The sequence below is a fragment of the Papilio machaon genome, chromosome 7 (genome assembly GCF_912999745.1).
Source record: "Papilio machaon chromosome 7, ilPapMach1.1, whole genome shotgun sequence".
NCBI lineage: Eukaryota > Metazoa > Arthropoda > Insecta > Lepidoptera > Papilionidae > Papilio > Papilio machaon.
Window position 1 is genome coordinate 2896707 of NC_059992.1, and position 17811 is coordinate 2914517.

At 34.3% G+C, this 17811-nt stretch overlaps 1 protein-coding gene and 1 non-coding gene across 3 annotated transcripts; one reads left to right on the forward strand and one right to left on the reverse strand.

Moving 5' to 3' along the window:
• Nucleotides 1-153: 153 nt before the first annotated feature.
• On the reverse strand, nucleotides 154-17687 carry LOC106714130 (alpha-aminoadipic semialdehyde synthase, mitochondrial). 2 transcript variants are annotated; one of them, XM_045678826.1, is made up of 21 exons: nucleotides 17497-17687; nucleotides 15086-15214; nucleotides 14787-14933; nucleotides 14355-14531; nucleotides 14021-14173; nucleotides 9876-10022; nucleotides 9554-9632; nucleotides 9054-9181; nucleotides 8268-8419; nucleotides 5986-6108; nucleotides 5574-5745; nucleotides 5288-5358; nucleotides 4728-4852; nucleotides 4103-4337; nucleotides 3156-3292; nucleotides 1912-2024; nucleotides 1621-1789; nucleotides 1413-1507; nucleotides 1090-1291; nucleotides 701-877; nucleotides 154-347 (listed from the first exon to the last, which is right to left on the reverse strand). In XM_045678826.1, the coding sequence occupies exons 1-21, from the start codon at nucleotides 17566-17568 to the stop codon at nucleotides 229-231; spliced, it is 2922 nt and encodes a 973-aa protein (XP_045534782.1). In that variant the 5' UTR covers nucleotides 17569-17687; the 3' UTR covers nucleotides 154-228. The 2 variants fall into 2 exon arrangements, with proteins under 2 accessions (XP_045534782.1, XP_045534783.1); XM_045678827.1 differs by lacking the exon at nucleotides 15086-15214.
• On the forward strand, nucleotides 5078-5159 carry Trnas-uga. The gene has a single exon. It is a non-coding gene; the product is annotated as a tRNA-Ser (tRNA).
• Nucleotides 17688-17811: the final 124 nt, after the last annotated feature.

Consider the following 17811-nt stretch of genomic DNA (forward strand, 5'->3'; position numbering starts at 1 on the left):
GAATAACTAAAAAATAATTAAGTAAGTAGTTATCTTCATTCAAATGTATACCGATGTACATATTACTTATTTGTAAAAAATAGATAGGGTCATACTTTTAATTAATTATTCCTAATTACACATTATTACATTAGTACACTATTAAAACATTAATTTTAACTTTCTTAAAATGTAAGTTTGTGACGTTATTTTTTTGTCTTTGAAAAAATTAGGTTATTTTTATACAGATTAATTTAGTGGCCTTATCACCTCCTTAGCAGTAATGCCGTCGGCCCTCAACCTTGACAATAGAGATTTGTAAACAGTCGGCGAAAACGGTAGCACCACGCCTCGGTCTTGAATTTCACCTGAAATTAAACAATGAAAAAATTAATTATCAGAATGAATCATTTTCCTTCTTTTCACTATCATTTGTTAAAGGTAAACTTTCAAGTGAAGTGACATTTAAGAAAATAATAGTAATTGCAAAAGATCTGATACATATGGAAGCAAATACGGATAGACTTTTCCCTTTCTTGTAATCCTAGAAAGGAACATAAATACTATTGCACTAAATAAAGCAATGAGATTTAACGGATAGTCCAAGAAAAAATATAATGGCGCCGTATTGTGATCGTTTGAAGCAGACAACGGGGAATTAGAGTAAAAAGTAGTCAAAATTTAGTCAGATAGCAGACGATAAAGATAGTTAAATAATTACCATCTAGCAGCATCTTGGCGGCGATGGCGGTGGGCAGGCCGACAGTGCGCGCCATGGCGGTGTGCCGCGCTGGCTCGCCGCGCACCGTCATCGTCACCTCGCGCCGCTCGCGACGTCCGTCGCTCCACGTCACGCCCAGCTCGTGTCGGAGCACCACGAAGTCGGTCTCGTCCTTCTCTACACATCCATTTGGAATTATACATTTTAGTTTTGTGATTTACCAACAATATTGCAACATTCATAATAAATAAGGATTAAATACGAGCAAAATACACCTAGGAAATGTTTAAGTATACAAGTGTACACACAGTGCAATCGGAATACAACGTTGTCAATATCTAATTTCAGTGAACACGAGTTATATTAAACACACTAAAAGGCACACGTACCCAACTGTAGCCGTTTGGTTAGATAATGACTGATCGTATCGAGCGGTGTGCCACACTTGACCACCGTATCGTCGCTCAGCAGCCCCAGAGACTCCAGAGCCTGCGCCCCCGACACGCCGATACGCTCCGATAGACGCGTCTTGAGATTCTCGTAGAAGATCGATGTGTCCAGAAGACCAAGCAGCTCGCAGGCAAATTGACGCTGCATTGGAATAAAAAAAAACATTATTGATACAAATTATATCTTGTAGCTACAGTATCTTATAGTTAAGTTACTTGGGAGAACATTGCTGTATTTTTTTTTGTAATATAATACCACGTACCCAAGTAATTGATGGTCCCTCAGGATGCAATGATGGATGTGGGTTGGGATCTATTAACCCAAATAACTGCATTGCTTTCATTGTTTCCGCAAAGCCTGCAATAAAAAATAATCAGCTAGAAACAAAGAAAGGCCATCATTTCATTAATATTTAAAAATGTAACAAAGAACACTCTCATTCATAGTTAGTTCTTTGTGTGCATCGCTACCTTTGTATCTGATAGTGCCTCGGAACATCGTATGAACGTCTTCAATGCCGTACAGTTCGGCGTACTTGGTGCTGTCCCTGTTGGGGAACCCTTCGAACGCGAAGCCTGGCAGGAAGTCCAGCTCGCGAGCCACCGACATGAGCTCACCACCGCTCAGGACTTCCACTATCTAAATGTAGGAAAGATTGGTTGGATATATTATGCCAATAAACGACACTCTACAAAGTCTTGTAATTGAAAAAAAAAACCTAAAATTTCCATTAAGTAATTAGCCATTTTGTATGAACTAACCTGACCCCTGCTCAAATATTTAGCACTAGAGATGGTGTTGAGCAGTACGCCGCGAGGATTCCAAGAGAACTTGTAACGCAGTGCGTTGTCGCTGAACTCTGGTGCGGGTAGACCTTAAATGTAGACGAAAAGTATGTATTATGTTTACTTTTCGACCGTTTCCGTTTAATTTCTAAATATGCATTACTCAATAATTGATTTACAAAATTTGTTGTATTTTATACTATTTTCGATGCCCATACAAGTAATACATATTTTCTGACAGAACTAACCGCGATAACAGCGCCTCTAACCGGGCCAGATATTCTTGTTTGACAAAAGGTCCGAATTTGAAATGAAAAACCCATTGTTAAAATTTAAAACTGATAACATTCTACGTATATTTAATACTCCTAAAATAATTCCCTCTCTTTCTCAGACTTCTTCAATACATTATCTTTATGTTTACATAAAATGTTTGCCGCAAATTATTAACGATGATTTTAATAGTCAAATTTGTATGATTGTAATTAAACGTTCAATTATTATCACAAAAATAATAATCGGACAACAAAAACCTGATTACCGCGTGTCTAGAGCGTGGTAGAGACATTTTAATATAACAACTTAATACTTGATCACAATCCAAAAATGATTACATAAAATGATGAGATCTTGTTGCTAATATTACGTCTAAGTAATCTATCTTCTATCTATCTATATATATAAAAGAAAGTCGTGTTAATTACACTATTTATAACTCAAGAACGGCTGAATCGATTTGACTAAAAATTGGTGGGCATGTAGCTTAGAACCAGGAAACGGACATAGGATAATTTTTACCCCGTTTTCATCATTTTTTTTCCGCGCGGACGGAGTCGCGGGTAAAAGCTAGTATATATAAAAGAAAGTCGTGTTAGTTACACTATTTATAACTCAAGATCGGTCGAACTGATTTAGCTGAAAATTTATGGGGTGGTAGTTTAGAACTAGGAGACGGACATAGGATTATTTTTACCCCGTTTTCTATTTTTTTTATTCCGCGCGGACGGAGTCGCGGGTAAAAGCTAGTATGCTTATATAACTTAAACTTCTCGGGTGTAGTTTTTTCTTTTGGTTGTCAAATCGTAATAAGAATAACTAAATATGTTTCTTATGATAGAGACATCAAATGGAAATATTTTTTTCAAACTCAATTAATAGTTTCTGAAATCAGAAGGATGTTACAACAATCACAACCAGTCATAATATTCAAGATTCCGTACCCCCGCAGTAGGAGACAAAGGAGTCAATACGACCGCCGTGGTTCTGAATGTCGTGAATACACTCAAGCGCCAGCAGATGGTCAATGCCGGGGTCCAAGCCGACCTCATTTAGTAGAGTTACTCCAGCTTCTTTTGCCCTGCATACAAAGTAAGTAATACTTATATCCATAATTTTTTTTTATTAATATTAAAATCATGAATTTCTCGTCAGCGATTTCTAAACTGATCTGTTATTCTACTATTACAAATATTCTTACCTAATAAGACCATAGATCGACAATTTGAGATTTAAAAATAGTTGAACATGTTTTGGAAATCATAATTTTTTTTCTAGTAGTATTATAATAATTATTATCAAATTACATTGCTTGGTATGTAATACGTAACACAGTTATACTATCTATATAATTAAAACAAAAACGTAAGTTTTCCTGCGTAAAATAATAGATTATTTATTGCGATTTATCATGATAAAGATATCGTCGTTATCTTTTTATCCACAGAATGTAACAATAAGACACGCCTTTGTATCATTCATTTTTATTGATATTAGAAGTTAATCTTATTTGTGCGTTACAATTTTCATTTGCTGATATCACAACTTTAATCTAAGGAATAAGATAAATGAAAATCATTATTATTATTATATACGAGAGACGCACAGAAAAAGGGTATATCCCTTTTATATGCGTCCCCTTCAAAATCCTTTCTCCTTTAAATCCCTTTCCCCTTCCTATCATTTATTATAAGGAAAGGGTAGGAATCGAAAGAGGACTAACATTAGGCCTCCGGCGTCCACACTTGTTAAACGAAACGCGAAATCGCTTCCACTTCACGCCGATCTTTTGTGTAGTCGTGGTATTTCACCGGGTGAACCGACCAATAGGGAGCCCCTAGCGCAAGCCTCGAAATCGGACCAGAGGAGTTAGAAGTGTTGTTCAACATACGCATCATGCAGTTCCTGTACTTCAGGTCTGACGTAAGACGCGGTGACCATGTGCACGCCGGCGCTGACGCAGGCCCTCGCCACGGGACCGTGCAAGTCATACGGCAGTAAGGAGACCACGAGACGTGCGTCTGACGCCAGCGCCCGAAGGGCACTGTCGTCATTGGCCTGGATGTACTCTGCACGGACGCCGTAACGTTCCGCTAGTGCGTCTGCTTCCTCGCGCACTTGAGATGCTAGTGGAAAAGTTGACACATTTGAATGATTGTGCGTTAGCTAGCGAGCTGCGCAATCGCTAAAATCCAGATCTGGACATAAGAGTACTCAGATTTGTATTTGTACTCACACCAATAAGAAAATGAACACACAGTGAATTGCCGAAGTAACTTCTTACCGTGAATGTCTTATAGAAACAAGTGCAGTAAAAACCTACTGTAAGGTTAGATTAACTGTTGAACTACCTGTTATAACGACGTTATCGTCATCGACACCCCTGACGACGGAAAGTCAGTGTGTCATTTATTTACTGGGGTCGATGGTCACAGTAATTTTAAATTCCCTACCCAATACATAATTGAAACGATTTTGTAAGAAGATGATATAGAAAAATCCTAACATTGACATACCAACAGTGACGGCGACATTTTTATCTCTAGCCAAGTATTCCACAACGGGCGCGGAGACCAGGCCACTGCCCAGGATGAGCACCGGTGTCTGTTGATCATTGCCCTCCACCTTGTGACGAGATCGCCTACGAATTATACAAACTTTAAACCACATTATGCACTTAATTAAACTGCGCTGTATAGTTGCGTCTGCGATTCTTTGGAAAATTATACGTAAAACATACTTGATATTTTTTTTATTTAAACAGGTGTTCAACAATCAACAACAGTAAAACATGTGCCACTGAAAACATTTTTTGTTTTTACAAGTATAATTTTACATAAAACTAAATTTTATATAGTTCGTCATAGCTGAGGTGTCCGAGTGGTTAAGGAGTTGGACTTGAAATCCAATGGGTTTTACCCGCGCAGGTTCGAATCCTGTCCTCAGCGGCTTTTTTTTTTGCATTAATCTTAACATCCATTATCATTTTCAAGTTTTTAATTGAAAAACAAATTTCAGTGTAACATCAATTGTTGATTATATTATTATATTGGAATGGATAATTATTATAACTCACGTATTTGACATCCTTAATTCATTGATGTACTCGAACGACGGCGTTAATTTCCCATTGCTTGTAATTATGGCCTGGATTATAGACAAACATTAGCTTACAATTTAAGGAACATAGAGAATTAATAAAAAAGTTACAGCTCTCATACAGAATACAAATTTATAAATATTTAAAAATATTGGTTTCATATTATATTTTTAAGACTGACAGATTGCACTACGTACTAGACAGGTGCTTCGTCAGTACATACCACTGAAAATGAAAACCTACAAAAGCTATTAATACTCACGCCTTGAACAACAGGTGAGAAGTCATGTGCTTCCAAAGGTTTGGTGGCGTCGGAGCTCATGATGTCATCCGCGTAGGGATACAGCAGGTCACCGAAGAAGTCTGTGGACTCGCGCGGCAGCTGTGTTGGCATGTTGTCGATAGAGCACACCAAAACGCCCGGACCTTTGAAGCTGGACACGACACATTACAATTGGATTAGAAAAAAAAAGTTTTAGATATTTCAGGCTATTTCCCATTAATTAATAAATAATATGCCGCCAATTATTTGGAGACATTATTATGTTCAGAAATTGTCCTGTTGAGTGACTCTCAAGGTCAAGCAAGTGAGCAAATAAGTTACTCTTTGTAATTAATATTAAAATAGTTAATTATTTATAGGCAGTATATACTTTATGTTATTAAATACCAACCTTTTCGTATCCTTGTTTCTGTCCGCATCATAAAGACAGAACGGCGTATCTATAGTGGTGCATTCGTTCATGAACTCGATCGAGCCGCCGGGGTCCGCCGATATGTCGCATATAGCCAGCATTCTGCAATAAAATTAAATACAAGTAGAGTAACATCCAAACATTATGAAAGCTCGCACGCACGAAAATCTACGTAGTACACTATTTTAAGTATCGGCGGGACCTAAAGCGATACCAGGGTGGTGCACACTTACTTCACTACCACCTAGCACCCTAGTTTACGCAGACATGGTCTAGCAGCAAACAACGAGCCGCCATAAAGTTTGAATCTTGTAATACTGCTCTTGTACCTCACCTTGGAAACTTATCATTCAATGCAATATGCAATTATACACTGATAAACGATTATAGTATCGGAAGTAATCGTAGCAATGTAAAATCCACTTCTGAGCCAGGAAGTTTTTACGAGACCTGAGTAAATTAAAATTAAAAAGTATTTTAATGTAAGAAAAAAATATTAAAACGCTTTATGTACGACATTATGTACATATATAAGACCTTTTTTCTTATGCCGTTAAGGTAAAAGAAATAAGGTAGCGAGAAATGATACTTTTGCCCTCAAAAGATGTATACTTGAAAATAAAACTTCCTAACTTATGTATTCTTATTTATATATACTTGTACAAGTATATACGCAAACTTTGCATATTACGTCAAAACCTACTTTTTGTGACATGGAAATCTTTTTTTATTTATCTTATCCGGTATTTATCGATAATGACTTAATTAACTGTAACGAATTGATAATATTTCTCTTCCGTTTTTAAACATACTAAACATATTACCGTGGGTTTCCGAGTTCAAAATCTCCCTTTAAAATATATAATTAACACTGTTTGTCAAGGATGCCGATATGTTTTATGCAGAGATTTTGTTCTGAGAAACTATCCTTCTTATACATGATCCACGTGACCGACAAATAAGACTTATGTAATGTATAATAAATAACTTACCGTTGGTTTCTGAAACCAAATTATCTGTAGATATAAAACATGTTGTGTTCATCCCTGTCATTATCTAATATATAAAACTAGCTTTTACCCGCGACTCCGTCCGCGCGGAATAAAAAATAGAAACGGGGTAAAAATTATACTATGTCCGTTTCCTGGTTCTAAGCTACCTGCCCATCAATTTTCAGTCAAATCGGTTCAGCCGTTCTTGAGTTATAAATAGTGTAACTAACACAACTTGCTTTTATATATATAGATTCTCGTGTCACAGTTTTCGTTCCCGTACTCCTCCGAAACGGCTTGACCGATTCTCGTGAAATTTTGTGAGCATATTCAGTAGGTCTGAGAATCGGCCAACATCTATTTTTCATTTTTTTTTTAACTGCGCGCGGACGGAGTCGCGGGCGACAGCTAGTCTTTGATAAAACAGAGATAAAAATATGTTTTAAACGGGGATTTAGGTCTCAGTAACCCCCGGTTAATTTTGTAGCCACGATAAAGTATACAAGTAACGTACAAAGTAAGTACATGTTTTTTAATGTTTCTCATATAATCTTTTTATGACCAAATTATATTTATTAATCTTAAGATTCACGGTAAAAATTAAACATACAAGAAATTATTACTTGACTATCATTTTGGAAACAACGTAATTTGTATCTAATCTATAGTTTAGTACTATTTAAAATAATACTTCGAATAAACGCAATAGTACATGATAATTATTGTTATTTTCACAGCAAAATCCGATAAGACAAAGTCGAACAGGGTCAGGAATGTTTCGCGATTATGTTTTATTCATCACACAAAGAAGAATATTAAAAATAACAACATTAGCAAAACAATATGAAAACAAAAGCAAGATAAATGAGTAAGTAATATTATACATAAAATGTATTAATTTTCAATTACTTATTTTATTCTACTATTTATGAAATAAGAAAGCCACTTAGAGAATAATTTTAGGGTGAACTTAATTGTTCTAGAACATGTCACGTCTGTTGTTAAAAAATTTTACTCATCATTTTAAGTCAGATAATCTTACTAAATTAGCAAATAATACTAGCATGTGTCTATTTCCTGAAATAGTAACTACGTAATATTGAGCAAAATTACTTAGTTTACTTTTTTATAATAAAAGGTGGAAAACAAGCCAGCCAGATTGCGCTAAAAACGAAGCCACCGCTGCCCGTAGACATCTCCAACATGTTGTCGATTCGTTGGCTCCGTTGCCTATCGTAAATAGAGGCAATCATAACATTAATGTGTTACCTGTGAGGCAATGCCGGCGCACCGACACTCTTGGGCAGCCAGGGCGTGTGAGATGGCAGGAACAGATGCTTGGCATCAGGTATGGTCAGCAGCTTCGGACTGTCTACCGCCCAGTAGATGCAGTTCACCAGAACCGATGTGTATGGCGCTATCTGCATTCGATTTTTTTATGAAGTTCTTACCAAAAGCACTCGTAGTAAAATGTAGTCATTACAAAAGAAAAATATGATTTTTAGAGGGGGTCGGTTTTGTAACTGCTTACTGCCGTAGTTAGTTCGTTAACATCAGTTAAATTTTGTCCAGCGGTATGAATGGCGTTAAGTACAGAAAGAAAATCAAATCCAAAATTTGAGCTACAAATTATTTGAAGGCTGTATTTTCTTTTATAACAGATAAAAAATATTTATCTGTAATATCTATATCACCAAAATAACAGCATTATTATGTAAACAAATGTAATAATTCCATTTAATTCAAAACCTTACTACACGCCTTTCGCAAGGTTGAAAATAGTTTATTTTATAAATATTTTATCAACAACGTGCCCCTCATTGAGTTTTCCGTCGTGATAAGCTGATAAAATCATAATTAATTCGTAATTTACACTTAGCTAACTCAATAATAACAGCTTGTTAAGATAAGTAGTCGCCAAGCAAAGCAATGCAAAGCTTCTTGACAACCATAGGCTATAACTTTTTTATTGCTTTTTAGCAAGTAGGCTTCAGGGAAGCTCAGGTTTAAAAATATGAACGTAGTCTTGTAATAAAAAAATCTATAGCTACCTACCGTTTGTGCGAATGTAGAAATGTATCTTTCTGGATGTTCTTCGTACTCCTGATGATCATAGCCGCCTCCGTTTTTTCTAACAAGGTGATGCCTTCGACGTACTTCGCAACCGTAGATTTTATTTGGACCTAAAATTATTGTTTCATAATGCAAAAATTGGTTTTTGTTTTGAGATAACAAATTACCATACGGACTCCATCAATTACTATCCGACTGATAAACCGGATTATCTTTTCCTAGTGACATAGTTTTGACGAAATGTTTTAATTCTTTGATGGTTATTTGTGAAAACAACAAATGTATCGATTGGAAAATGTATAACTTACGTGGATTTAATAAGATACATGCGGTTGTAAAAACGTATACATCTTTCATCACATTCTCTTTAACGAATAAAAGGCAATAAATTAATACAATAAATTAATCAACTAGCTAATTTAAAGTAACTTAGTAAATTTCAAATTATTTACAACTACTAATCAATAAAAACTTGTACATACTGCCATGTTCTGCCACTTTCCTCAACATTTCGGGCGGTACGTATTCATGCGGTAGTTCTTGGAAAATTTCTTGACTTCCCTATAATTAAAGAAAAGATAAAAACTTAAGAAAAAAAGCGTTTAAGATAGCTCCCATTTCTTAAATTTTATCTATTGTTGTTAGGGTTGCCATCTTCTGCCAAGTTTGACATCAATGTCTTCTTAGAATGGAAGAGCGCCAAGGATAGATGTCTGATTCTCAACTTTTTTTCCTTCGTAAATGTATGGGTTCAACTCTATATTTTCTTTTGAAGTTGGCAACCCTAACTTGTGACATACTTACTTGTGACACATTTCCTGAACCAGTGAAGACAAATGTGAGAGGTCCGAGGGACTTGGGCATCATCCCGAGTGCGACCTCGTATCCCGCGTCTCGTATCGCTTGTCGCGCCATGCTCGAGTTCCTGTAGTTGTGCGCTGGACCCACGTGCTGATTGAAAATTATACTTTTATCAAAATGTTAATTACCTAACACTTTGGGAGAATTATCTTACACAGAGTCTTAGCAGTTCACTTCATCATCATCTCGTCGGCGTACAAGGTTTTTGTTTTGGCTTTATATCTAAGGCCGGCCGCTACTTAGTCAACCCTACTTAGCAGGAATAAATTAAATTTCAATAGATAATTGTGGCAAAAATGTTTATTATAACCAGAGCTGGGCATTAACTCGTTAATCCGTTAATCGTTAATTAACGAAGTTAACATTTTCCTTAACGGATTAACTTTTAAGTTAAATTCAAAAAGTGTTAACGCTCTTGTTAACTTCCGTTAAATTTCACTTCCGTTAATTTAGTCCGTTAATTGTTACAATAGACACTTATTGACGTGTTGTCATTTTATTTAAATTATGCATCAGGCTACATTCGTAAGTTCGGCTATGTTCGTTGACCGTCGGCGAGTCGAATGGTGACCGAGAACGAGAGAGAACGAGAACGAGCGAGTGCGAGTGTATGTAGGTTATACAATACACCGAGCGGCCGGGATAGACGTGATCAAAAGAGTACCGCAGAATCCTTGTTAGAAAATAGTGACGATTTAACCAAACTTACCTCTATCAAATATTGCGAAGTTTAGGCGCTAGACACCTTCAAAGTTTTTTAATTATTTCACATTTACACAAATATCTCGAAAAGTCTATATTACATTTTATTCACATTAAAACTGGTTTTTATTTATTTAACATCACTTTTTTTTAGAACATGATATTGTTATAAAACCAACATAAGGTACGAAAGTACTTTATTCTAAATACAATAATTATACACTTTGTCTTATACGTGAAACGCAAAAATCTAGTAAAAAAGATAAACACTGCGTTGAATTGCAATCAAAATAATCAAGTGTGCATAACTCTTCAACGTCGTAACTAAATTACAACTAAACTTTGTTGGCGACGAAAATGTTTATTTTAATATTGAAGTTTAAAGACAGCAAAAAATATAAAAAAAAAATCGTTTATGGTTCATTTGAAAAAGCGTACAAATAGGATTTTTTTTGTTATTGCGTAGATAAGAAAAAAAACAATGAAAAATAAATTTAAAAATACGAAAGACGAAATGTGCACGCAATAAACATTCCTCAAAAACAAAAGGGATTTAGGTGTTTATTACCGTCGTTTGTTTTTTTTTTTTTGGGCTTCTTCATAGTCAACGAAAAATAATTTTGCATTTTAAAAATATGAACAAAGGATCAAATGGACAGCCGCACAGAGAATGCGATAACGAACTCGATGGATTTATGGCCCCAACCCTTCTAATGGTCGGGGATGCACGTGCGCTGCACAAAGACAATAGCGAAGATAATTTGTTTGTTTACAAAAAAAAAAGTATACGATAAAACGAGAAAGAACGAGGAAAAAGGTAAAATAATTATGTTAGTGAAATAATGTTAAATTGTGTTATACTAAAATTAATATATGAAATGTCGTCGGCACAAGTGACCTTTACAATAACATAAAAAACAATCTCAAACAAAATGCACTGAAAAGTAACAAAATAATGTCATGAAAACCCTCTAAACTCTAAAGAAAGTTCTCTTCTTTCTTGTATCATTTATTGTATAATTATTGTTATTTCGCAGTCGGTGTCGGCCGAAGTAAATAGGTGACATTTTATATTTGAGATGTATTAAACATACTTACGTTTATGTCCCTTCTTACTGCATTTTGTTTGAGATTTGAGATTGATATTCTTTTGAATATTACCATAATACGAGTATGTCTCACTGTTTAATAGAAAACTTGTGTTGTCTAAATTTAGTTAGTTCTCTAATTCCGTGAAGTTGGATGGTCGATAAAAAAATGACTGAAAAGGTCAATTGTCCATCATTGTCAGTGCAGTATATAAGTGTGTGTAACTAGTGCATACTATGTCATTATTATGGTACAGGCATTAGTACATCGCTCCTATTGTCTAAATTATATTTTAGTATATTATATAACTAAACTATAGATAGGATTAGCGATCGCCCGAGATTTCGTAAGCGCAGTAAAAAAATAGCCTAAGTTCTATTGAAAGTCTCGACAAAATCGGTCCATACGATTCGGAGATTATTCATATGGCCATTTCCCGCTTGCGCCTTATACTCGTAATATAAACAAAAATTAACTTTAACTGTTAACTTTAACTTGCGTTAAATTTTGGTAAATTAAACGCTTTGACGATTAACGAAGTTAAATTTTTATTTAACGAATTAACGATTAACGAAGTTAACTTTTTGATTAACTGTGCCCACCTATGATTATAACACATTGGCTCATACATAGATAGCTATATACTACTCTTAAGATGACATCTTCTCTGTCTTTGATTTTATGGGAATAAGTTTTCATATCCTAATGTTTGTATTGTGTATAGTAATAATCAGAGCTGGGCATTAACTCGTTAATCCGTTAATCGTTAATTAACGAAGTTAACATTTTGCTTAACGGATTAACTTTTAAGTTAACTTCAAAAAGTGTTAACGCTTTTGTTAACTTCCGTTAAACTCAACTTCCGTTAATAAAAGTCCGTTAATCGTTAAATTAGAAACTTGGAGACGTGCTGTCATTTTGTTTAAATAACGTGCCACGCCACGCTCGTAAGTTCAACTATGTTGGGCGACTGTCGGCGACTCGAATGGTGAACCAACGAGTTTATAATTGATATATGTGAAGTTCGCGTGCAAGTGTGATGCATCAGAGCATCCGGAAAAGACGTGACCAACAGGACCAAAACAAAAGAAGGTTCGAAATAGTATATTTCATTACGAGTATATAAAAGCATGAGTATGTAATAGCCCACATTCCGAACGCTCTTCGCCCCTGCAATACGCTACTTTTTGAGCAACTGTATTAAAACACTTTTTACTCGTGCCTTCTCTTTCCCAACTGTAAAAATGATGTCTATTAAAAAGAAAAAAACAACCACGAAGTTTTTACAAAAAAAAAATCATTGAAGTTTTATGATTCGTGCAAATATTTCTAAAAAGAAGCTCCTAATTTGTTACAATATCAGATTTAATGAATTAGGTTAGGTTTCATTTTATTTCATCTCATTAAATTTCATTTTCATTTCATATCAATAAAAATAATCTACTGAAACCTTGGCTGTTTGGGCATGGTTCCCTTTGCCTACCCAGAATGGGCGAAGAAAACAAAAAAAATCTTTGTTTGTATTCTTTTACGGTTGGCGCCATTTTTCAAACATTTTAGTTAGTTGAGTTTATTGTGTTTTTAGCCGACTTCAAAAAGAAGGAGGTTATCAATTCGACTGTATTTTTTTTTTTATTCTAATAAATTGCTTAATTTTTTCGCAACCGTATTAAAATAGTTGTTTAGTACACGTGCGGAACTGTCATTACAACTGGTTCCTACTGTCAACCCTCACCTTCGGCTGCGCCTCGGCTCGGGTAGACATTTGTTGGAACTCTTTGCAATGACAGGCTTTCCGCACTCGTAATGAAATATACTATAATGCATTCATACTTGTCTCTAATACTAAATAGAATCTAATACTAAACTAATGTTATAGAATGTACAGTCAAATTACTATTTTAAACAAGTGTCGCCACAATAAGTGCGAAATTAGTATGTATAATTTTGGTATGGTTAACTGTTAACGATTAACTTTAACTTGCGTTAAATTTTCGAGAATTTAACGCTTTAACGATTAACGAAGTTAATTTTTTAATTAACGGATTAACGATTAACGAAGTTAACTTTTCGATTAACTGTGCCCACCTGTGGTAATAATAAATAAATAATAAGAAATGATCAACTGTAACCTAACCATCTAAAAGTAAGATTTTAGATACTTTAAATTGATGAGTCTTTTGATCAATGTATCAACGCGAACACAAATCAATGACTGTTAAAATGTCTGTTTGTCTGTGTGTTTGTGGTCGCCAATCTCAGAAACGGTCCCTTATAAGTACAATTTTAAAATTTACCATGAATGGTGTGTGGTGTCCCAATGCTAACAGTCGTAGGCCCAGGCCGTGCAATATGTTGATCATGCCAGCCACTCCCGCGTACTTCCCGAACGCCACCACTCTGTTACCCGCATCATCCATCAGCTTCTCGTAATCTATTAATCGGATGTTCTAAAAAATAATAATTTATCATTTAACAATATTGCACATACACGATTTTTTTTAAAAGATCTTTAAAATATTTAGATTAAAGATTTTTCAGGTACTTATTATATTAATCGATAGCTACTTCATTTGTAGAAAACATTACATTAAAATAAAAACCTGAATTAATTCTACTGTTTTCACTTACCTTTGCTAAAATAGCATCCAACATTGGCATGTTGGCTTCCTGAGCTTTTATTGTGTGCGAAAAGAAACAATAAGTCTTGTTTGGTATAAGGAGATCGATCGGAGTTTGTTTCACTCCAAATATTACGCTAGCTTCACTGATGTCCTCTTGAATTATAGCTCCGGCGTTTAAATATGACTAAAAAAACACATTAAAATAATATCTTGTACCTGAATTTTAGGGTATATTTAGAATGAGAAATCTACACTAAGTGACTATTTAAGAAAGCATTAAACAGCAAAACATTTTGATATACCTACGGTATTAGTAAATAACTGTGAATTCACATTTTAAATTATGCTGCAAACTAAAGAAAGACAAAGTTGACTAGGCACTAGATATAATACTCCACAACAATGAATATAATATGTATATTAACTAGTTCATATTCACCTGCATTGGGTATGCACGTCTGTTTGAAGGCTGCACTATAACTTTGACCCCCTGCCGCACCAGTCGACTGACGTTTGCCGGCGAAAAGGGTGCGCGTCTTTCCCATACTGACTGATCTTCTCTTCTTATTGCGATCACTCGACGAGGCTAAAATATTGGAAATTATATTATTATAAACATATCGTCACTAAAAAACAAACTGGCTAAGTAGGTACTCTACCGAATTTGTTTTTTTTTTTGTTCTAATACTAGGGAACCTAGGTAAGAATTTAGTATACAGATTTTTAGTATACAGTTACCTTGTATATTTCGCTATTCTTGGTGCCTTTGGCTGATAAGTTTGTTAATTGAAAAGAATCTGGTTTGCGGTTCAATTGGAAAATGTCTAAAATCCGGTGCAGAACTTCGGAGATAGACCTTAAAGATATCTAACAATGCAAAAATGTTTTTTATTACAACTGAAACTATTAACATGAAATAGAGATTGCATATTTAAACACTTTTTTGTTCCTATAAAACATTTCTTGCACATTCTTGATACTTGGAGGTCAGTTATGTTAAAAATACGCATTTTTAAGTAGCCTTAAAGGACGAAGGAAATACATACTATAAGAATTTACTTTTACAAATTCCTTTTAAAAGTTTTACCTTACAATTTCCCTTTTACCACATGAAAAGATAAGAAAGCTATTCTTTTTTGTTAAGTTTCAAACTACTGATGACGAAGTTATTGTAATTCCTTTTTTTTACTTCTTTTATATGTTATACGGAACTTGAAGTTAAAAAAATGAGATTAATTTAATGATTGTAACAAGTGTAAAGCAAATAAAGTTAGCCAACATTTACTCGATTGCATTAATACAATCATGACAAATGCATGTAACGTTAAATGAGGTGAGTAATAAACAATAAACAAAATTAACAAATAAGATAACAAATTGTTTCCATCGTAACACAACACTATCGAGCTAAATACTTGATAATAGTTATGGAAAATATTCAATGTATAATAATCTATCGATAGTTGGCCAAAACATTGTTATCTTAATTTTAAGTTATTTGTCATAAAGATTGTTTGTCGCACACATATATAGTTTTTTTCCTCTGTATAAAATGATATCGATTCTAAAAATTTGCTTGTCGATACAAATGATAAATTAAAAAAGACATATATTTATTAAAACGCCATAAAGTATTATTCGCTGACGTCATCATACACTATAACATGTCTAATACATTGAAAACCTCATTAAAATCATGAAAAGTACATCTATATATATAAAAGAAAGTTGTGTTAGTTACACCATTTATAACTCAAGAACGGCTGAATCGATTTGACTGAAAATTGGTGGGCAGGTAGCTTAGAACCAGGAAACGGACATAGGATAATTTTTACCCCGTTTTCTATTTTTTATTCCGCGCGGACGGAGTCGCGGGAAAAAGCTAGTATTAAATAAATACTATTGTTAAAAAAAAAATTGTTTTTCGCTTGTGTTTTTGTTTGCCACTTCCATTATGACCTCATATAGCTTAAAAGCATTCATGTATTATAATCTCTACTACTTTTAAAAGTTAAGGTGCTAGTTTTGTACTTTTTCTGCAAAATATTTGCGAAAAAAAATAATCTGTAAAGGCAATAATAATACTGGCCGAACAAGTACCGATGTGAAAGTAGCTAGGTAACATTGGGTCAGGTTGGCAACTGCAAAAGCTTTACCATCCGGATATGGCGGGAGATATATTGCACCGTGCTCGGTGCAAGTCAAGATGAATGAACGAATAATACGATAGAGTACATTATTGTATGATAGTTAATTCACAAAGACATTCAAATATTACACTATTTACAGAGCGGACATTCTTCAGAATTTTTTTCATAATCGCGAGTACGACAATTAAAGAAAAGTAGAGTGCCAACCAAGAATGTACTGGTGGTAAATATTTTTGGTAGTACAGTTTGGTTCGTAATGTCCCGTCTAATGATATTTGTATATGTTAGATTTCTTTGTTAATTTAAAAACAAATAAATCCTATTAACAGTGTTACTTATATTCTGACGAAGAACACAAATCGTATAACACCACACTGTTCGAAATTGCTTAAGTCGCTAAGTTCTACGAGATCAAAATAAATTGGACATATAAAGCCGCGTTTACTTTTTCAGATTTGCATGAAAAACTTGTACAAAAATATGCATTTTATGTCTTTTTATACATTGAAAACAATTTTATTTTTGTAATTGAGAAACTTTTTTAGAAATAGAATAATAATTTAGAAGCGATTTAAATCAGAAAAATGCTGGGATTAGAATTTGCCATGCATATTATTCAATAAACTTGTTACATCCACTACTACAATAAACATGATAGCTTTCTGTTTATGTACGTATAAGCGAGGTCCTGATCTTGAGAGGTCTACGGTAAACTGGTAATCCATAAATGGTATTGCAATGGTTAAAGGCTAAGGTAATTTATCTGATTCTTATTCATTTGTAAATTATTACATGTCTAGTTTTAAATTTTCTACTATAAGTTCACAGTACCTATAGTTATAGTTGAAATGCAAAGAGATCTCATTTTGTTAAATAAAAAATACCATTTGGTTATACGAGAGAGGTAGAGATAATTTTAATTTTAAAACTGATTTTATAATTTTCAATGTTTTTTCTCTTGATTGAAGTTATTTAAAAACTATTTAAAAAAAACCTTACCTTAGAAGTGGAAACCGATAACTGCCTCACCAAATGGCTCTTCGTTCGAAAAGCCGCAATCCTATGTGACATTTTATTTAATATCTTTATTTATGAAATATAAATGGCTGATAAACTTATTAAAATATTTTTAATCTTGCCGCTTCTCGCGGAGCGTGTTGGTGATCTATATGTTTGCGAATGACTGACGTCCTGACTGGAGTTCCTTGGCGAAAACATTAATATCTTAGTGACGTTTTATCTATAAGCGATTATAATGGACCATTACGTTGTTTAATTGTCGTTCGTTGTACTAATACAGTTTTATATCTCACA